The 22,637-nt window shown below is 37.0% G+C and overlaps 1 protein-coding gene across 4 annotated transcripts in view; it reads left to right on the forward strand.

Moving 5' to 3' along the window:
* gmnc (geminin coiled-coil domain containing) overlaps positions 1–21,198 on the forward strand; it is an 87,576-nt gene extending 66,378 nt beyond the window's left edge. Inside the window, exons 4-10 of one of the 4 annotated variants that reach the window (XM_087284475.1) lie at positions 10,891–11,033; positions 11,134–11,199; positions 13,388–13,543; positions 14,625–14,796; positions 15,116–15,195; positions 15,283–15,399; positions 20,182–21,198. In XM_087284475.1, coding sequence (XP_087140601.1) covers positions 14,631–14,796; positions 15,116–15,195; positions 15,283–15,399; positions 20,182–20,967 — 1,149 coding nt within the window. In that variant the 5' untranslated portion in view covers positions 10,891–11,033; positions 11,134–11,199; positions 13,388–13,543; positions 14,625–14,630 and the 3' untranslated portion in view covers positions 20,968–21,198. Of the gene's footprint in view, positions 1–10,890; positions 11,034–11,133; positions 11,200–13,385; positions 13,544–14,624; positions 14,942–15,115; positions 15,196–15,282; positions 15,400–20,181 lie in introns of those variants that run through there. The other 3 variants (XM_087284476.1, XM_087284477.1, XM_087284474.1) reach the window with 3 other exon arrangements.
* The last annotated feature ends 1,439 nt before the right edge of the window (positions 21,199–22,637 follow it).

Below are 22,637 nucleotides of genomic sequence, written 5' to 3' on the forward strand. Positions count from 1 at the left end.
ACCAGTGGAAAGAAGATCACAAATCATTTTGTCATATATTCCTTCAAATTAAAGACTAATTTAAATAGTGTTGAAAGCTGAAATATGATAAACTTCTCATAGCAGTAACTGTTGCATTACATTAGATCGGGTTGCCCAAACTTTTTTGTATGAAGGGCCTAAAAACAAATATCATTGAGAGCTATGGGCCAAAGAAGTCATTGGTAATTTCCTAATTTATTTTATAATGTTTAAATATAAATGGAAAACATTATTTTAAATTGTATTAACTAGTATATTTTAATTATAACCTATTACAATAAAAAACATAAACAATTTATAACACAGTGGAGTTCTATGCTGAATACACTAGTCAAGCAGAATCTGCCTTTACCCTCATTTGCTTACTGATGTTTTTGCTTTGTTCGGTGACAGAATGTACAATAAAAAATCTGACTTATTTACAACATTTCATTGAAACATTTCCTTTCAGTTAGTTTGTAGCTTACACTGTAAAAAAAAATATGATCAATTAGTCATGACAGGATATGTTTTTAGGTCATTATAACTTATTAATCTAAGTTAATCATGTTCTAACTTAATTTTATAAGTTACACAAGCTGTTTTAAGTCGGTTTAACATAATATAAGTTCAATGGACTCATAAGATTAATTTGATTTAATTTAAAAATTTAAGGCAAACAGGATTTTTTACCATGTAAAAATAAAACAAACAAACAACAAAAAAAAGGCTTAAAAAAATACAATCTTTAAGCCATCCCCATCATTCTTTCTTTCTTCTTAGATGAGATGGTGGGCCAAATCAAAGGTTACCATAGCCAACTTTTGCCTGCGGGCCCTAGTTTAGGCATCTCTGCATTAGATAGTATCCTAATATATTTTGGATTTTTAAGTAACTTTTCTTTTGTTCTTCTTACTGTTATGGCCCTATATGTTTTAGATCCAGAGAGATCCATAAAAATAATCTGAAAAAAAAGTTTCCACAAGACTATTAAACAGTTTTCATCATGTAAAATACATAGGTTTTGAGCACTAAACCAGCAGTAGTTATTTTAATATTCATAAAATGATGTTTTGATCATATAAAAGCAGTCTTGCTGAGCATAATGTATGTATATACTATCCTGAGCTCACGAGGAAATGTAACCATTTTAAGTTTTGTCAGTTTAGTGGCTAATGTCGTATAAAGATGTATCATTTTGAAAAGGAGGTGCGACACCAAACTCCACCCCTAAACTCAACCATCATTGGGGGAAGAGCAAAATATACCCCAATACCTGCCAATCCTCCCGTTTTTCCCAGGATTCTCCCATATTTTACAATTCTATCCTGATATCACCCCGTAGAGCTCTTTTCCTGTATTTCTCCCATATTTTTAATCTTTCTATGAAGGGTGGCAATAAACATTAAAGAGCAGATCCTCCCTATACGCAACCCATATTGCCATACCGCCCCTCACTCCTAAATGTGAATCGGCTTTCATTTTGTTTAGGCAAGAAAACACTGAATAATATATATAAAATCGTGAGGATTTCCCTCCTTTCATCACAAGCGCCGTTGCCCCTCCTATGCAATCCTTAAACAGTCAGTTCATGTAGCGGTGCGTGACTGTCAGACGCGCTCCATAGTGATAAATAGACGCTGTTACCGAATGGATTCTGTACAGGCGTTGTGAAGTGGAGCGAAAGTGGACACTCTGGGATTTGAGTGCATGTTTGAACAGACATATACACATAATAATAATAACAACAACATCTAAACATGTTGATCTTGGTGGGTTTTCTTTAAAACACAACAAATTTTGTGTTAAATAGGCATAAAAGTCAGGAAAGCATCAAATTGCATGATCGTTTCATCTGTTTATTTACAACGAAACAGCTCCAGGTGAACATATTTAGTCATTAGGGTTTTTTTCGTATTAATAATTTTGGGTGGGGGTGACGGGTGCCTTATTTTCACATCCCAATGTTGACAGGTATGTAAATTGTGTGAATGAGATCATACAAATTCATACGAATTAGCCACTAAACCAAAAGTTATCAACAACCTAAACACTTCCTGTGAGATTATATTTTGTCTACCATGTATATAGTTATTTACCATGGTATTTACTTCAAAGACCATAGTATATTAAACATTGTGATACCATTATATTTGTATTTTTGATTAACATCTTTCTTTGCACATTCTAATCTATTTAATAGGATTTTTATGTTTTACCTTGGTGAGTTTTGATGCCAAGCCTTCATTTATACATGTCCTAATAATCACAAACACACACAAACATCAAGCTCTTAACTAGTTTTGCGACCACTTAACATATCTAACAGGTTGCAAGCCCCCATGAGTCCAGTTTGTTGGCCAACAAATCTTGAGCAGCAGTGTCTGGTTATTAGAGCCCTCGGTGGGGAGCAGCTCAGGAAAAAAGGGCCGAGACTCAGAGACAGCTGGGCCGGGGCAGAAGGGTTAAACGCCCAGGTATCTCCACCTGTACCTCCATCATCACCAGCCTTGAGAGAAGGCAATTAATTCTCCAACTGCGGAACGAGGGAGGGCTGTTACCGGGTGGAGGGTCAGATGGTGTTTGTGTGTATGTGTGTGGATGTAAGGAAAGGCGGTGAACACTTGAGTGTTTACTAAAATGCATATTAAGGCATGTATATGAACTTTAGGGACTTTGATATGTGTGGTTGAGTCAGAATAGGATTTGTGTGTTGTGTTGAAGTCTTTTGATAAGTTAAGCCCCTGACCCTCCTCTTTACTCCCACTGTCTGAGAGTGTCAGCAGGGGTCAAACACTCCCACACAAACACACACACACACACATTGCTTCTATATGTGCTTCGCTTCACTTATACATTAACATTCATTTAGCAGACACCTTCAGCAAGAGCCATGTGCAAGTGCACGAAATCCAAACACCTTCTTCTTTGGTGTTAGTCTCCTTCACACATACAGACCTTTCTGGAAAGTTACTTGCAATTTTCCAGAAAGGATCTGTATGTGTGAACAGGCCCTTTTTGCAAATACCGGTAAATTCATTCCGGCATTTTTTTAGGAAAGAGAAGTTGTAACATTACTGGTAATTTGCCGGAATGCTGCTCTGTGTGAACGCAGAAGGAAGATTGCCGGAATAAACGCGTTAATGTCTAGAGCGTGCTGATGTGAGACGTCTACTTTAGCCAATCAATACACTCAGGCCCCGTTTACACTAGTGCGTTTTAGTTTGAAAACGCATAAGTTTTGCTACAGTTACGCCATCCGTCCACACTACGCCGGAGTTCTCGAGCGCCGAAAACGGAGCTTTTTGAAAACGCTGGAAAGGCCGTTTTCATTCTAAAACGCTGCTGCTCCGTCTCAGTGTGGATGGGGTAAGACGGAGACATCTGAAAACGGAGGCGGGGCTGCAAACGTTCGCCTATCTGATTGGGGCTTTTCCTCAATATTAAGTAGCCCACACACAGTTCAGTCTCGCATCCTCTTCTTGTAAGTTCAGATTTCGCAAGTTTGATCAAGGCTGCAGTCTCCCCCTTTTCAGTTTGATATGGAAAACATACCGAGGACACGGGTAAATCTTCAAAGGGAACAGTGTACTTTATAACTTCATTCACATCACCTTGGCTACGTTGTTTCACTTTCTCAACAATAAAATGTAAACATGATTTAAGGAACTGCCTATTTTCTTTTTAATATTAGCAACTTAACAGACAGCAGAAATGTTGAGGCGCCGTGCTGCATATATGAGCGTCATCTTCACTGTGTGGATATTTATAACAAAACGGAGCCTATAACAACTGCCTCCTTTCAATTTCAGTGAAAATACGAAACGCACCCTCTCTTTTGCTGAATATCAGTTTTAATAATCGATAATTATAAAAGTATAACATACAATAATTTTATACATTGTAGGAAATAAAGGCATGCGATCAGTCAATGTACCTGGATTAATCATTAACTTATCTTTGCGCTTAACCAAAACATGTTACCCGTGAACAAGTAACTTAATAGATTCCAATGACCAAAGTCAGGGAATATGTCGTTAGATAAAGACAACAACATGAATGAAATATCACGTTTAGCAAATATAGTGAGATTAGATCCAGCGGGAGATGCTTAATGAGCAGTCCGACAAGCAGAGCTCTCATCTGGGTAGAAATGCTGGAGCGCTTGCCCGAGAGTGTCTGTGTGGTCACGTGATGTGCGTTTTCAGCGTTTTGGTGTGGACGGAGAGCAGTTCAGAAACGATGGGTAAAACGCGAGTGTGGACGCGGATCGTTTTCATTCTACAACGCCGTTTTAAAACTAAAACGCACTAGTGTAAACGGGGCCTCAGACGCATTCACATCCACACGGTGTTTGAAAATAAAAGCCTTTGAATATTTCTCCAGACACGTTTAGCTGCTCTAGATGTTAGTCAGATAACATTTCTGTTCCTTCTTAATGCCAACTGTATAAAAAAGTTATCGATAAAATGCTTATGATAAGCTGTTGTTTGTTTACCTTCAAGCTCTGATACATGTGCACGTAAAGCAACTGGTGAGTGCAAACACACACACACATTTTGTGTATATCTCGACATGCGAAAGTGTTCCTCCATATGTTTTCATTGAAGTTGTTTACAATACTTATCCATCCACAGAGTTTGTAATGTAGCCAAATGTTTACATATACATAGCCAGCCGTTTAGAGGTCATCTCTGGTTAATGATGTCAGAATTTATTGGTATTTTGGACAGGATGTGTGAATGGTCTTTTCCAGAAAAATTCTGTAACGTCCCTGCCTGTGTGAACAGCATTTTTTTTAATTTACCGTTAAAGTTGTTACGGAAATTTTCCGGATATTCACCAGTATCACTATGTGAAATGGGCGGTTATGTTACTTTTAGGAAGCCAACATGTCATGTTAAAATCAATTAACCTTTTTTCCTCTTTAGGAAAGTGGATGGCAATCAGTGCTTTTTAAAACACTATTAGTTGGGTTTAGGGAGTTTTTGGGTGGAGGGATCAGATGGTTGGTCAGTCAGTCAGTCGACAGTGGCCTCTGGTCGATTTACGTGAGAAAAGCTGGCGCACTCGTGAGAGAAAATTGATATCTCAAAAAGTATACACAACCACCTCTGGAAAAACAAAAACTAGGAGCCTAATAAACGTAGCTCCTGGGACATATTTGGGGATCTTCAGAAATGTATATAGGGGTACGTAATCAGAATGAGCCTGAGTTAGTTTTCTCCAGGTGCTCTTGTTTCTCCCACAGCCCAAAGACATGCTGTATAAGTGAATTGGATGAACTAAATTGGCTGTAGTGTACGAGTGTGAATGCGATGGATGTTTCCCAGTACTGGGTTGTGGCTGCAAGGGTATCCGCAGTGTAAAACCTATGCCAGAGTAGATGGTGGTTCATTCCACTGTGGCGACCCCTGATAATTCAGGGACCAAGCCAAAGGAAAATAAATAAATGAATTGATGAAAGATGTCTTGTTAATTAAGAGACAATCATTATCCCCCACCATTGACAAGCTTTTATGGCAATCCACGTTATAGGTGCATTACTATAACAGAAACCTTATAGCGCATGTCCAGAATGAGTTACTTCTGGGTCCTATGTATGTGAAATATAAAGATCAGATCACATGTTAAAATGAAGGTGTCCATCAGATCACATGCAAAAATAAAAAAGTATGCTGCTAAACGGGCAGTTAACAGAGTTAGGCTCAGTTCTATTCTTTTACCTCTACCACTTCCCCTTGGCCCTTGAAACAGAGTGTGAAAAGGAAGGGCCTAACATGTTACTCCTAAGAAATGGGACACCACTGCGCACGTCATCATATGTCATCGAGAACTCTTACTTCTTATGAGATCAGACGATAGTGACTGCTGTAGTTATTCCAGTGACATCATTTTTTGGTATTTGTCTTTGGGACATCACTGAAGGCAACAATATCATGTTATCATGATGATATAGTGTGGCAATAAGATCGGAACTGTACTGTGCATTTACACCGTGGCATTATTCATCAATGTAAACAACACAAGAACACAATATTAACATTATAGCAGACACTGTAAAAATCTCATTCCCAGCCACTAGACTTTTCTGACTGGGGATTCAAGTGTCAGATTTGAAAGTAGGCTGTCGGACTGTTATACAGGAGTTATTATTATGGATTCTAGATAGCGAAATTTAGTGTTTTTTTTTTTTTTAAAGCATGATTGTAAAACACAAATGTGGTTATGAATATATTAAAACATGTGTTTGTTTGTTGTAAAGATTCATAATAACCTCCTACAGCCTTGTGGCCACATACGTTGACAGCACATTTTAGCTTTTAAATGGCTATTTAAAATACTTTGAATGTTTTATATTTTTTATATTTTTATAACTGTTTTGCAGTATATGAAATGTCCCAAACACTATTTTTAACTGTCCAAAATGGGGAGAAAAAAAATACGTTTTTACTTTCTGATACTCAAAAAACATGTTCAAAAAATGTATATGTTAAATATGCATTACAAAACAGTCAGGAAAAAGTGTTTTATGTAAATTCTGACCACGAGTCCACATATATGGACATCTTTTTTTCTCTAAAAGTACATCATATCAAAAGACTTAGATTTTTATTCTAGTTAGGTTACAATAAGCCCAAATAGCTAAGAGAAATAAAAAATACATGTAAAAAAACAACACCTTGGGCCTTGAGAGGATAATGACAAAAATACTAACTTGTGCATCTCCTGACTTCTGTGTGAAGCCATGCTGCCGTTGTTGATGGTATATTGTGGGAAATTTTTGTACCCCTTGGTTAAAAAGTGTGGTCCCGTGATCTTAGTTTCAAGGGCTATCTAGCCCTTCCCCTTAGCCCTACACCTTCAAGCTAAAGAGAATTGGGACACCCATACTCCTTCACGTGAATGCACAAAACAAGGGGCAGAGGTAAGTGAAAGGGGTAGAATTGGGATTGGGCCTTAGTGTACTCTAAGTGTTGGGTTGCGGCTGCTGTGTATAACATATGCCAGAGTTATTGGCAGTTCATTCCACTGTGGCAAGCCCTGAAAAATCAGGGACTAAGCTGAAGGAAAGTGAATGAATGTTTTGACTATTTTGAATTTTGTCAGGATGGAGAAGTTAGTGAGAGAGATTTACCTTTACATGCATAGAAACTTCTAGTTGTGTTGTGCATAGGCCGATGAGCAGTATATCATATATCATCAGTATATCATAGCAGCACGTCATCTTTTTTTTTTCTGAGAAATATATTTTAAAGAATTTGTTGATATTGAATAAAATAATGTAAATAAAACAAAACAAAAAAAAATCTTAAAAATTAGAAAGTACTGAACTTCTGAAATGTATTCAATACTTTATACACAAGGTGTTTTTGGTGATGGCAGCTTAAAGATGACTCTCATATGGAGAATGAAGTCTCATGAATTGCTCAGGTGTGAGTTTTTCCACAGGCTTCCACAGAGTTTAAAAATCTGGATGGTTCTGTGGGTCTCGTCAAACAAATCTGATCTTTATTTTGTATTTTCTATTGGATTCAAGTCAGGTGATTGGTTGGGCCATTTCATCGCTTTGTTTTCTTTCTCTGAAAGCATTTGAGAGTTTCCTTGGCTGTGTTTTGGATCATTGTCTTGCTGAAATGTCCACCCTGGTTTCATCTTCATTATCCTGCTAATGTAGATGTTGGACTGAAGCAGCTAATATTACCTTACAATGAGGAAGGGCAGAGCATTTATGAACAATTACTGAGAGATTTCATCTGCTGTCTGGGCTTTTCCTGCCTTTCTACACCTCCCTTTCTTCATGTGTTCAATACTTTTTTTTCCAGTTTCATTTCATTTTATTACACATAACCTAATTTGTAAACTAATTAATATTAATCATATTTTTTTCTAATAATACTGTGACTTTTTATATGCGTTATATATGCTTTTATACAAGCATTTTTATTATTCATAGACTTATAAGCATAACATTTTTGTCCTTACTATAGAATCTGGGTACAGTAAAAGAACAAAATTATTTTGTTTTTATACTTCTAATGGTAGAATCTAGCATTAGCACAACAAAATGAAACAAGGTTTTTTTTGTAATTTAAACACTTGAACATTTTTATACTTTTTTCATAGTTGAAAGGGTTACTTTATGCGTTTTTCAAAGATTTGTAGGCCCTATTCACAGCCTAACAAGAAATTATTAATACGATGCTTCAGCACAGTTGATAATTTTGCTGAGTCAGACATAATTCAAGTTAATCAGTGTTCTTTCACATAAAAAATCAGTCAAAAAACAATCAAATAAAGACTTGAAGAACAGAGTTCTAAAATCAGACCTGCAAAAAATAAAAAATCATCTCAGGAGCAGACAGATTGATAAACAGTCAGAGCAGCTGACAGCGCAGGACAGAGGCTGTTTAATAGAGGTAGGAGGAGAGTGACAAACTGCCATTCATGTCATAATGAGGCACCTGACAACAGCTCCACTCTTAATTACCCAAGCTGCCACCTCAGAGTTTAGTTAGCACATCGAGGGGTGCATGAACACACACACCCAATTCACACTTCTTCAAGAGCGGGATTTCTTCAATAGACTCCCGCTTATTCTGCCACACACACTTAAACTGACTTCTTCTGCAGTTTGTATTATAATTTTATATGTGCATTGACGAGTGCTCTTTCCAAGGCATGGACTCATTCAGGAGAGCTCATGCACCTCCTGAAACAGAACTCATTCAAACGATCTTCAGTCATTCTGATGCACGTTTACTGCACTAGCACTGCAGTTAAAAAGTTTGGGGTCAGATTTTTTTTGTTTTTTTTGTTTCACTGGTATTTAATCACAGTAACATTTATATAGTAAATATACGTTATTACCATTTAAATAAACTCATTTGTATTTGAATACACTGTAAATAAAATCTGTTAATTATAACAGGTTCTTTATTTTGTGATTTACAAGTGTTTTCTGTTTATTTATGCTTGTGAGTTGCATTATGGGAATGTAATCTTTGCCCTGTCCACTTTTGATGTTGAAAATGCAACTCTACAGTTTAACAGAGTGACTTTTATTGACATTTTAGTAGTTTGTGAAAATATATTGCTTAAGAAATAAGACATATAGAGAACTAAGCTTGTAAAATAATAGAAAATGTGCAGGCAGCTTATTACCAGGTTTTTGTACCGTAATATACAACATCAACCCAGACAATATATCACTTCAAAACATTAAAAATGTCAATAAAAGTCACTTTTTCAAACTTTTCCGCAATAAAATCTTTTGGTGGAAAGATCAAGGTCTCATATTGCAAGTATATTTTACAGAATGGCATCAATGCTCGAAAAAAACAAACTTTTTGAAATTCAGCCAGAAATAGGAAGAAAATCAAATGTATTTTTTTAACTCAAGACACGATGAGATTGTTTATAGAAGATGCCGCATTGGACACACAAGACTCACACATAAACATTTACTTAAAGGAGAAGAACTACCAAAATGTCAATATTGCCAAAGTAACCAAACTGTTAAACATATACTTGTGGAATGCCTTATTTTTAATGTTACCAGACAACACATTTTGTCTGGACACACTTTAAATGAAATATTTTTAAATGTGAATCCTTCTAAAATTGTAAAATTTTTATCAAAAGTAAACCTTAAAAAACTATTTTAGATTTTATCTTATATATTATCAATTAATAAAAATATTATTATTTATGTATTTTACCCTCTGTATTATTTATTGCTGTTGGTGACTTTTAATTGTTAGAATATTTTTTATAACTATAAAAAAGTTGTATTTATAAAATGTGATAAATTTATTCTTTTTTTTTTTTTTGCCATGACATAGCCATAGAAGCTGAAATGGCAATAAACTCAAAGTTCTCTCTTTCTCTCTCTCCTCCAAATACCCCCATTAGCCACATTTCTACTATCACACCTAAAGCAAGTGTGCCAGGGCAAGTCAGGGCCAGTTGCGTTTCCACTGTCACTTCTGAGCTCTGATCGGGCCAAAGCTGGGGCTTCGGGCCGGAGTGAAAGGGGAGGCAGAGTTTGCCCGAGTCTAGTAAAGATGGCATGCAGCCATTAGACTAGTTTTCCGATCGTACATGCACCAAACAAATAAATAAATAACGGAAAGAAAAACATATAGCTGGTCAGTTTAAGATAGGCTACTCCATAATACACTTTATAGGCTAGGGGTCTTTTTTTTGTACTTAAGATTGCTTTTATGTTTCCCTTTTAAATGTAAGGCTGTTACATAAAATAATAAAGTAGTTTTAATTTAATAAGTGACTTTTTTTTTGTTTTAGCTGTTAATCCTAATTCATGCGAATAGACAATAAAAATAAACCTGATTTACAAAGTCTTAAGTTGGAAATGGTGTTTTATAAAGGCCAATGTCACTGAAGTTTCTTACATTTCTTAATTAAGCTCACCCCTACTGTTGCTGGATTTCTGCATCTCTAAAACGTGGAAGACAGTGCAACTGAGACTGGACAGAGGTTTCAGATGAAACGACAGAGTTTGAACCTTTAATTGGCAGTTAAAGTGTACTGAATTAAACACTATCACCATATCCTTCCTCCGCCTCTCAGCTCCTATATATGCTCAGGCAAAGCTGCTCCCGAAACCCGCACAAAGTCATTCTGAAACCCTGCAATTATTAGCCACAGGCCCCAATACACCCACTGAGACATACCGCAGACTACTATTGTTTTTAAATGAAGCTGAATAAAATTTCTATTGACCGATCCTAACCCAAAACTCTAATCCTAATAGTAAATATTTTGAATGTTTAGCAAAAAAAAAAAAAAAAAGGATGTTGAATGATGAATGTTGCCAATTAAGAACATCTCTTAATGCCTTTACATACACCTTTGTCTTTGTTTTAGGCCTTAAGATGCAAGTCTCTAGATTACCATTATCGGTTGGTTTTGGAACAAATCCCCAGGACCGAAATTTAAGGTTTCCCCTTGGGCAATTTTTTTGTTGCATTCTATTGACTGACCCAAATCCCCAAACTCTAATCCTAAAGGTGAATATTTTGGATGTTTGCCAAAAAAAAAAAATGATGTGGAATGATCAATGTTTCCAATGATGTTGCCAATTTATAGCATTTCTTAATGTCTTCACAGACACCTTTTTTATTTATTTTAGGCCTAGATGTAAGGATTGTGGAGGATACTACTACAGTGCATCCGGTAAGTATTCATAGAGCTTCACGTTTTCCACATTTTTTTTATGTTACAGATTTATTCCAAATGGACTTCCACTGATCATTTGTGAGATGTTTCAACAGCTTAATTGCAGTTCACCTGTGGTAAATTCAGTTGATTGGACATGATTTAAAAAGGCATACACCTGTCTCTATAAGGTCTCAGGGTTGATAGTGCATGTCAAAGCACAAACCAAGCCTGAAGACAAAGGAATTGTCTGTAGACATCTGAGATAGGGTGTCTCTAGACACAAGGCTGGGGTTAGGTTACAGAAACATTTCTGCTGCTCTGATGAGAACAGTGAGTTTTAGATGAGTTTCAACAGTGGCCTCCATCATCCGCAAGTGGAAAATCTTTGGAACCACTTCCTAGAGCTGACCGGCCATCTAAACTGAGTGATTGGGGGAGAAGGGCCTTAGTCAGGGAGGTGATCAATAACTCGATGGTCACCCTCTCTGGCCTCCAGCATTTTTTTGTGGAGAGAGGAGGACCTTACAGAAGGACAACTATCTGTGCAGCAAACAATCAATCAGGCCTGTATGGTAGAGTGGCCAGATGGAAGCCACTCCTTAGTTAAGGGCACATATAGCAGCCTGCCTGGAAAACAAAAGTCTCTGCTTTAATGATACTAAAATTAAACTCCTTGGAGTGAATGCCAGGCGTTATGTTTGGAGAAAAGCAGGTACCACTCATCACCACGCTAATACCATTCCTACAGTGAAGCATAGTGGTGGCAGCATCATGCTGTGGGGATGTTTTTCAGCAGCAGGAACTGGAAGACTAGTCAGGATAGAGGGAAAGATGAATTAAGCAATGTACAGAGACATCCTGAATGAAAACCTGCTTCAGAGTGCTCTTGACCACAGACGGTGACGGTTTATCTTCCAAAAGGACAATAGCCCAAAGCACACTGCCAAAAAAATTGGTTAAGTCGCTTTACAACAACTCGGTGAATGTCCTTCAGTGGGCCAGCCAGAGCCCAAACCTATATCCTATTGAACATCTTTGGAGATATCTGAAAATGGCTGCATACCATGGCTTCCCATCCAACCTGGGCCTAAATTCCTAGGTGTACCAAGCTTGTGGCATCATATTCAAAAAGATTTGAGGCTGTAATTGCTGCCAAAGGTGCATCAACAAAGTTTTGAGCAAAGGCTGTGAATACTGATGTATATGTGATTTTTCAGGTTTTGTATTTTTAATAAATTTGCAACAATTTAAGAAATGTTTCATCACATTGTCATTATGGGGTATTGTGTGTAGAATTTCAAGGAAATAAATGTACTGTATCTAATATCCACTTTGGAAAAGGCTGTAACAAAAAAAGTGGAAAAAACGAAGCGCTATGAATACATTCCGGAAGCACTGTATGTAAAATAAGTTCTTCTATATCTAAATATTCAGTTTTGTCTAAATTATTATAATTTTACAATTGAAAGTGAAATCAGGACTAATCACTTTATGCACTTTATGAACTCAACAAAACATTATGATGCATGTAAATAAATAAAAAAAGGACCATGCTGAATTCCATGGATGCAAATATTACCCTTTATTTAGGTTATATTTATACATATATATGAAAACGTATTAATAATTATTAATATTTTTATTAAATATATTAAAGTTTATTGAACATTTCTTCTAACAAGTTAACTTAATAAAACTTTTGCAAAAAGTTTAACCTGCAGCACATTACAATAATGTGATTAAAACGAACTTGTTAACGGATGCTAAAACTCAATATTAAGTCTCATGTGTACACAGCTCCATTTCATGATTTTCACATCAAGAGCAAAGTTCAAAAACCCAGCGAGTATTAAAATGATAATCTTTCAGTTCTTTGGAAAACAACACACACAGACTGACAGAAATACACAAAAGTACGTTAATGTGTCACTCTGTGGTATGCACCTTTCATTTAACTCGGAGAGGGGGTCATGAACATGTCCTTTAGCTCGTTTGGTTAAATTAATTCATCATGCTTTTAAACTATCAGTTGAGCAATTATACATTAACCCATTTGGACAGCGCGCAGCACCCAGATGCGCACAGGAACCATCCAGCTCTCCATCCCAAAGCAATAAAAAAAAACCTTGCGCGTGGCATGAAACACTCCAGAAACGCCTCTTTCTCTCTCTTATGGTGAACAAATAACGCGCATTGCCTTCAGTGCACATCTGCGATCCAACAGTTGAAGGCGGCACGTCATCAATCTGACAGCTTCACGCCGAATCAGGTTTCTGCTGCGCTCTGGAGCGAGTGTCAAGTTTAGCGCACTTGCTTCTTTGAGTCTTTGGAGAGCTCGCAACATCCCGCAACAAATCTGGTAAGTGTTACTATAAGTACTTTGATATTTTGGGTAGTTAAATGTTTATAGTTATTAAAAAAAACATTTAGGATCGTTGTGAGCAGCCATTACGCGCACTTTTAAGTTGGCGTATTATTAGTTGTTATTAGTTAAAAAGTGCTATATGCACATATTTAGATGTGTCTTATGCAATGACAGTTATTTGACATGTCTAATTAGCACACAAAGACAATGTCAACGCCAATGATGAGCCAATAAATGGACACTGGGGTGCTGCAGTCTGTGCAACACGTGGGTACCGCAGGGAACAGTTGTCAGTTTCAATATATTATTGAGTGATAACACTGAAGATGGAAAGTTTAGCTGTAGATATGGAATTGTTATTATTATTTATTAAGCTGAAAATGTGCATGTTGTCAATATAACTTGAAAGAACAATTTGTTATTCTTATATGTTGATATGTTTTTTTAATATTAAAGTTGAATTTCATCTGACTACATGTTTTAACAATTTTTTTCTCTGCATGTTGTAATTTTGGCACCACTTAAAAGGCTGGCAATTGCAAAATACGCTAGCCTAGCACTTTAGCAGCAGTTCAGTCACTAGAAAGTTATATTACTAGTTAGCCAGACTATGCTAAACAGAAATTACGTTAGGCTGAATGACCATAGCAACAGTACAGCGCTGCTCTTTCCGTTAGAGCAAATATATAGACTAAACAATATATACTGTCAATGTTTATGATTTACACTTTATAGGAAGTATGAGCAAAATGGAGAGTTTTAAAAAGTGTACTTGTTGGTGCTCTTGTGTTTTGCACCTGCTACACATCAGGGCGGCGAAAGTTGCTTAACTCGAATCTCAACTGATTCTGTCACCAAAAATAAATAATAAATAAATTATTTTAAAAATGCAATAATTTAACCATTTTTTAAATTACTGTTATTAAGTTTTCAGAATGTTTATATGTAGTAGCCTAATAATGTATGTCCTAATGCTTGCTGGATGACTTTTATCGATATTTTTCTCGACGTGATTTCATATGCAATTCAATAAATATTTGTGATTGTCTCATGCTGTTGTGACGGATTTTTGCAGAGCACTATGCTGTCCTGCCAAGATCTGAGCTTTGCAGGAGGGCAGCGCTATGAGTACTGCGCCTCGACGTCAGCTGATGGCAGTGTTGACGTTTCCACAACAACGCTGGTCTCCCTCTGGGACGCGGGTCCCCTGGACAACGCTGCCCGCCAGCACGAGCCGCCGCGGCGGGGTAAGTCCTGCAATATGCCGGGATCAGCGGCGCGAGAGGCTTCCCGCCTTGACAAACTGGAATTTTTCCATCTGGGATTTTTTTTCTTCTTCATGTTTTTGTTAGAGTAGCAATGGGCTGTGGAGTATCTGGCTACCTCCAAAGTGTTAGTTCTTTTGGGTACTTTCTTTTGTTTTTAAAGTAGCCTATTTTTTTAATTGATGTTTTGTTTTTATTTTCTTTTTTCCTTCACATTTCACATTGAAATTATCCCTAGACCATTACTAATGAGGATAATGACCTTTTTTCTTTCTTTCTTTAAATCGCCCATTTGTTTTAGATTCACTCCTTGAGAGTGGACTGGGACATCAGCCCACCTGGCATGACCAACTGTCACCTCAACTTCAACGGAACAAACAGGTATTGAAATTGTTGATCATATTTGAGTTACTCAGCCTAGCAGTTGAGACAGTGTTAATGATTGTGGTAACATTTTCCCTCGTGAAGCTCCAAGACACCTTAATGCAAAGAGAGGAAGAGCTGGCCCGACTGCAAGAAGAGAACAACAAGCTCAAAGAGTTTCTAAACTCGTCATATGTGAAGTCTTTGGAGGAAAAATCTAAGGTAAGAAACCTCTCAATTTGTCACAGATATTAACACTATATTTAGTGATGTGTGCAATTTTTTTCTATATTGAAATACTTAACATTACTTCAACTAAAGAAAAGCAAAAATAAAGTTAAAGGGGGGAATCGATGAATGGATATTCAACAAATACAACTGATAACTACTGCAATTAGGCGAGGCAGTGGCGCAGTAGGTAGTGCTGTCGCCTCACAGCAGGAAGGTTGCTGGGTCTCTGGTTCAAACCTCGGCTCAATTGGCTTTTCTGTGTGGAGTTTGCATGTTCTCCATGCCTTCGCGTGCTCTGGTTTCCACCACACTCCAAATACATGTGGTACAGGTGAATTGGGTAAGCTAAATTGTCCGTAGTGTATGAGTGTGTGTGTGAATGTGTGTGTGGACGTTTCCCAGAGATGGGTTGCGGCTGGAAGGGCATGCTGGATAACTTGGCGGTTCATTCCGCTGTGGCGACCCCGGATTAATAAAGGGACTAAGCCGACAAAAAAGGAATGAATGACTACTGCAACTACTGTATATTCATTCGTTTCCTTTTTGGCATAGTCCGTTTATTAATCTGGCGTCACCACAGCGGAATGAACCGCCAGCTTATCCAGCATATGTTTAGCGGATGCCCTTCCAGCTGCAACCCATCTCTGGAAAACATCCATACACACTCATTCACACACAAACAGTACTGACAATTTAGCTCACCCAATTCAACTGTACCGCATGTCTTTGGACTGTGGGGGAAACTGCACCCGGATGAAACCCACGCAAACACGGGGAGAACAACTACTGTATAAAGATGTTTAAGCACACACACACACATACACACACACACACACATATATATATATATATATATATATATATATATATATATATATATATATATATATATATATATATATATATATATTTACAGTTGAAGTCAGAATTTTTAGCCCCCTTTGATTTTTTTTCTTTTTTAAATATTTCCTAAATTATGTTAAACAGAGCAAGGAACTTTTCACAGTATGTCTGATAATATTTTTCTTCTGGAGAAAGTCTTATTTATTTTATTTTGGCTAGAATAAAAGCAGTTTTTAATAAAAATAATAAAAAAAACATTGTAAGGAAAATATTATTAGCCCCTTTAAGCTATTTTTTCAATAGTCTACAGAACAAACTATTGTTATACAATAACTTGCCTAATTACCCTAAGCTGCCTTGTTAACCTAATTAACCTAGTTAAGTCTTTAAATGTTACTTTAACCGGTATAGAAGTGTCTTGATAAATATCTAGTCAAATATAATTTACTTTTATTATGGCAAAGATAAAATAATTCAGTTATTAAAAATTTGTTATTAAAGCTATTATGATTAGAAATGTCTTGAAAAAAATCTGCTCTTTGTTAAACAGAAATTGGGGGGGGGAAATGGGGGTTAAGAATTCAGGAGGGCTAATAATTCTGACTTCAACTATATATATATATATATATATATATATATATATATATATATATATATATATATATATATATATATATATATATATATATATATATATATAGTTTATCAAATGAAATGAGTGCAGTTAACTCAATATTTACTGAAAATTAATTCTACTCATTTGAAGAGTTTTGAACTCAGTGTTGAAGGTTATGAATTGATTAAATACCTCATTACTTTAACTTAAATGGAGTAAGTTCTTAGTACTCAAACTGATAGATAATGGTTTGAGTTCTCATTTATCAGGTTTTACTGTGCTCAAATTGCTTCGTTTACTCAGATGCATTAAGTTTGCTGTACTCATTAGGATTAGTTTTTGAACTTAAATGGTTTGTTGCAATTGGTTTCCTCAAATGGTTTGAGTTACTTTAACTTGTTGGGTTTTACAGAATATATATATATTGGACTTCAGATGCAAAAACCTCTAAATGCCATCTGAAATTTTCTCCTAAAATGAGCATTTTTATCAGGCTCCTATGTGTAGGTTCAGTAATTTTTACTTTTATGGCAAAAATAAGTTATTTTCACTATCTTTAAAGTAAAATAAATCAACATAAATGAAGGAGGCAAACATTTTTTTTTCATTTTCAACTGAAATTTTAGCCGGCACTTAGAGGTTTTTGCATCTGAACTTTTCATTTATATTATTATAAATTAAATACATACACGTTTATTTACCACTCAGCTTAGTTTTCCTTGTTATAAACCCAGATTTTTACCCTGGGTAATGTTTTCATAATTGTCATTTAGAGGTGGGATCAGCACAGTTTTTTTTCTGATTTTATTAAACCCTACACTGGAACAAAAGCAGAATGGAAGGGTGCAATGTTACGATTAGATGCTTATCTTGTGCCTCATATTTGCAAGCTTTGGAAAGTTAACCCATTGCTGTACAATTTAAAACCGCAGGATGAGTTGTTAAACCATAGATTACTTTTGAACAGTTTGTTGCATGATTAATTAGGATTACACAGGGGAATGACCCAGGGTTAAGTTTAAAAGAAAAAAAAAAGTAAAGCGACAATATCCTTGGAATCACCAACAATAAAGCTGACAGCTAATTAGAATCAACTTAAGGAAAGATTTTCATCCATTTGACAGCACATGTGCTGCAAATCCTCACGACACAAACAAATAATAAAAAAAAATGTGCTGCATTTTCTCACAATGCAAACATTAATAAAACACACTGCTTTTTATCACAATGCAAACAATTTACGAAAGCGCCTGCATTTTCTCATAACACAAAAAGAACAGAACGCTACCTGGGAAGTGGGGCTGAAGTGAATTCATACCTGTTCTATTAGTGCTAGATTACAACTCAGTTTAACATGGTACATAGGCTACATTATACCAAAACTAAACTCTAAAAAATTTTCCCATCAGTTTTCTCGTTATGTGACAGATGCAATATCTCAGAAGTTTGCTCATACTTTTTGGTTTTGCCCTGAGATCTGAGAGTTTTGGAAAATATTTTTCAGTTTTATTCAAATGTTTTCGGGGAAAAACATTAGTCCAGATATTGAATTAGCCCTGTTTAGATGCTCTGACCCTGTGTTAGCATGGTCAAACGCTCAGCAAATATATTATGTTTGGTATAGTGGTGGCTAAAGGGGTGATCTTGATGGATTTGAAGTCCACTTTACCACCTACTTTTCATAAATGGCTGACTGAAATGGTTGCTGCTCTTAAGCTTGAAAGAATTTGTTTTTGCTAGGGCAGATGCTTCTTAAAAGTTAGAAAAAATGGTGACACTTTACAATAAGGTTCATTAGTTAATGCATTTACTAACATGAACTAATCATGAACAACACATGTACAGCATTTATTAAGCACAATTGAACATTTACTAATGCATTATTAACATCCGAGTCCATGCTTGTTAACATTAGTTAATGCACCATGAGTTAACATGAACTAACAATGAACTACTGTATTTTGATTAACTAACATTAACTAACATGAACAAATACAGTAGTAAATGTATTGTTCATTGTTTGTTCATGTTAGTAAATGCATTAATTAACATTAACTAATGAACCTTATTGTAAAGTGTGACCAAAAAAATCTAGGGCCTCTTTCTTGCCTTTTATTTAAGAGTTGAAAGTAGAGCGCTTATGACTCATGAACAATTTTACTCTTTCTTCTTAATGTTTTGAGTTTAATCAAGTAAAACTTAAAGATGTATAGTATTTACTCTATATGGTGCATGTTTGGATGGACTGGTGCTTGTTTTTTTTTTTTTTTGTTATTTGATTCACTTATTTAATATTGTATTTGAAAAAAAAATTCTGTATTTTTTCATTATCTGTATAAAAACACATTATGTGTTGTATAAATGTTTTGTACTTACAAAAAAAGTACTGTTTTGTACTTACAAAAAACGTATAAATATATATATATATATATATATATATATATATATATATATATATATATATATATATATATATATATATATATATATATATATATATATATATAAAGAACGGAACACTTAGGAAATGTTGCAAAGGGACCCAAAAACGTGACAACCACTGCTGTGCCGTGACTATGGCTGCATCCGAAACTGCATACTTCCGTACTATACAGTACACTAAAATCAGTATGCGAGGCACGTAATAAGTCCGAATTCATAGAATTCGAAATTCAGAATGTGAGAAGAACCCGGATGACTTACTACTTCCGGCGAGATTCTAAAGTGCGCATCCCATGCACGCTGCGCAATCCCATGATGTTCCACGAGAGAATTCATGAATTGGAATGAAGAGACGCAACTGACGCAGGTACGTCACGTGACCATGACAAAATGGTGGATGTAGTACGCCCGAATTGCATTCATACTGTTTTGAACGTACTTTTCTAACGGCCGAGTAGTACGTTTAAATTCAAATGCAGTACCTACTGAGTAGTAGGCGGTTTCGGACGCAGCCTATTATTCAGTGAAGTTAATGATGATCTTTGAAAGATGAGTTTTTTGTTTGCTTATTTTAATATCCTGATTCTCCTGTAGTACTTATTAGCCTAAAAAAACCCTAACCTAAATAGCCGGGTCCGTCAAATTTTAGGGTCTCCTTGAAACATTTAAGTTGTGTTGTGAGAAAATGTGTGTTTTTGTAAAATGTTTGTTCTCTGAGAAGACGCAGTGCACTTTCTTTATGTGTTTGAGTTGTGTCGATTTGCAGCATGTTTTCTCTTAAATTGCAGCACGTTCAGCTCTCTCAACCATTGTATTTTTACGTTTAATCATCTTTTCTGACATCCTGTTTAACAACATTCTCTCTCCTTTAGAAACTTCTTTTTAACGGCAAGGTCCCAGATGTGTCAAGGCACCGGAAACGAATGCATGGTGATTTCCGGAACCTGAGCCAGTTGCTTCACACCAGTGAGGGGAAGCGCACTTGCCGAAACCTCTCTTTGGAGTTTTGCTCTGCAGAAGAGCTAGCAGCCACCCCGCCTCTAGACTCATGGGTACTAGAGACTCTAGGTCTGCAAGACGAGAACACCATCAACCCAGAACGCAGTTTGAACACAACTACCTTCAGCCGTCCACTACCTACTGAAGATCGTTACAGTGTGGACAACACAACTGGCTTCAGTCCTAATGCTGGAACACATTGCGATTACAGCAGCATTGTAGACTCGAGCAGCAACTGCAGTCTTGACACATCCAGTGGCTACAGCACTTCTCAGAGCTTGGGTTCGGATTATTCAACTCTTGATCCCTCAGCTCTGTACACCATTACGTCTACAGGGTCACCGGTCAGCTCTCCACCAGCATTGACAACCGCTCAACACTTCACACCACCACGAGCTGCTTCTACCCCGTATCGACCTCAGGATGTAAGTCCATACTACAGCACACCAGGCTGTGGTTCCTCCACGTCACCAGGGGGCGACAAACAGCTGTTCTCCACACCTCGTATGTCCCGTAGCAAGACAGATTTAGCATTTAGCATGTCACTAAGTCCACAAAACAGTGTGAAGACGCACAGTTTCCCTCAAGGACAAGCTTTCACACGCAGAGACGCGCAAGGTGGATGGAACTTCACCTGGGTGCCCAAACAATGTTCCTAGAGAGGATCGTTGGAGGAGAAAGCCCCTTTTTGGGAGTGATAACCCAAGGTGCCCCATACTTGCTAGAAACGCAACAACTTATGTATGATAGTACTTTATCATTGCATAGCTTTGTATATGATGTCATTGTAAATATGTATAGTGTTTTTATACATTGTGATCGAAAGGCTTTGTCTTTGATGTTAAATCATGACTGAATTCATTAAAATCACCAATTTCTTTCTGAATAAATGCTATTTTGTTGTTTCTTTTGAAAACATTTGACCCCTTACTTTCGATAATCACCGTCTTTAGTGTTACAATGTTAACAAATATACAAACAGAGCATATGTTACCTGCTCTCAGACACCTAGGTCAACATTGCCTCTTTAATTTTGAACTGACGCATCATAAGTATCAACGTCGTGAGTCCCAAATCTTCTCGTGCTACACCGTTAGCTCTACCCTGTCATTCTCACAGCTGTCCCGCTTTCCTTCCCTCCTTCCCCTATCACTTTCCCTCCCTCTGTTTCTCTCCGGTACGTCTTCTCCATTCTCGCGCCACTGTGAGACAAAAGAGAGGGCCGGCCGGTCTCGAGGGGGACTTCCTCCCCGATCCGCCCAGCAGGTCTGAGACCCCCATGGGGGTCCAACATGGGATACTTACACCCCTCTATCCCTCCCCTCTGCCCAGCCTCTCACTCTCAGCTCTGCCCTCAGGGAGCTGGGGACGGCAGGGAAAGTTTGGGCCCTGAGTTAGCCATGGAGAAGCCAGGGTGAGTGGTCTATCTCTAATGACACGGTTAAGCCCCCTGCAGATGGCCTCCAGATTGAGGAAAGAGCACCTTGAGAGGTACAGGAGCCTGGAAAATAACGGCGAAAGAATAAGGAATAGGAGAGGATACATGATTGGGGGTGACCAAAAGGGAATTTGGCAGGAACAATCAACAGGTTGTAGTGTGAAAAGAATTGACATGATCAGAAAACATTATTATGCAATACTTCTGCAGGGTCCCCACGGGGTCTTAAAAAGTATTAAAAAGTCTTAAATTAAAAAAATCGAAATTTATGGCTTTAAAAAGTCTTAAATTTGCTGTTCTTGGTCTTAAATATTTTTGCACAGGTCTTATTTTTGCGATGTCCATGTAACGCTACATCAAATGCTCATTTGAATTCTATTTGTTGTTGCTAGGTTTTTGGGGTGTTGTAGTTCATTATTTCACTAGTCCAATTGTAATTTGCGCTATTACAACTACAAAAAAGTCAACTTGCAATAGCCAATCAGCTTTCTGTTATACTCAGTGCGCGCGGCGAATGTGACATCATCGCTGTGTTTGCGGAAGTTCCCTTTGAGTGCGCGCGACATGATTTCGGCTGGCAGAGAATGACGTTATTTCATTGACAAATATCGCAAGCGCAGTTTTATAAGTCGGGAGCGCTGTAATACTAGAGAGCGAATCTCTGCTCACGGGCCGGTTTCCTTTGTTCATGGACAAAACTGCTTGCGAGCTCTCAAAAAACTGGCTGCTCACGTGCGAATGATCTGCTCTCGCTCCGTCGAACTCCTTTCGTGCTTTTCCAGAGATGCTTCAGCATAGTATTAGGAATAGTGAACTGATAAAATGAAATACAGTTTAGTTTTACTACAGTAAAGTGTGTTGAATTGTAGAATAATATACCCTAAATTGTAA

Source organism: Danio rerio, chromosome 15 (genome assembly GCF_052040795.2).
Source record: "Danio rerio strain M-AB ecotype USA chromosome 15, GRCz13ab, whole genome shotgun sequence".
In the NCBI taxonomy this organism is placed as follows: Eukaryota; Metazoa; Chordata; class Actinopteri; order Cypriniformes; family Danionidae; genus Danio; species Danio rerio.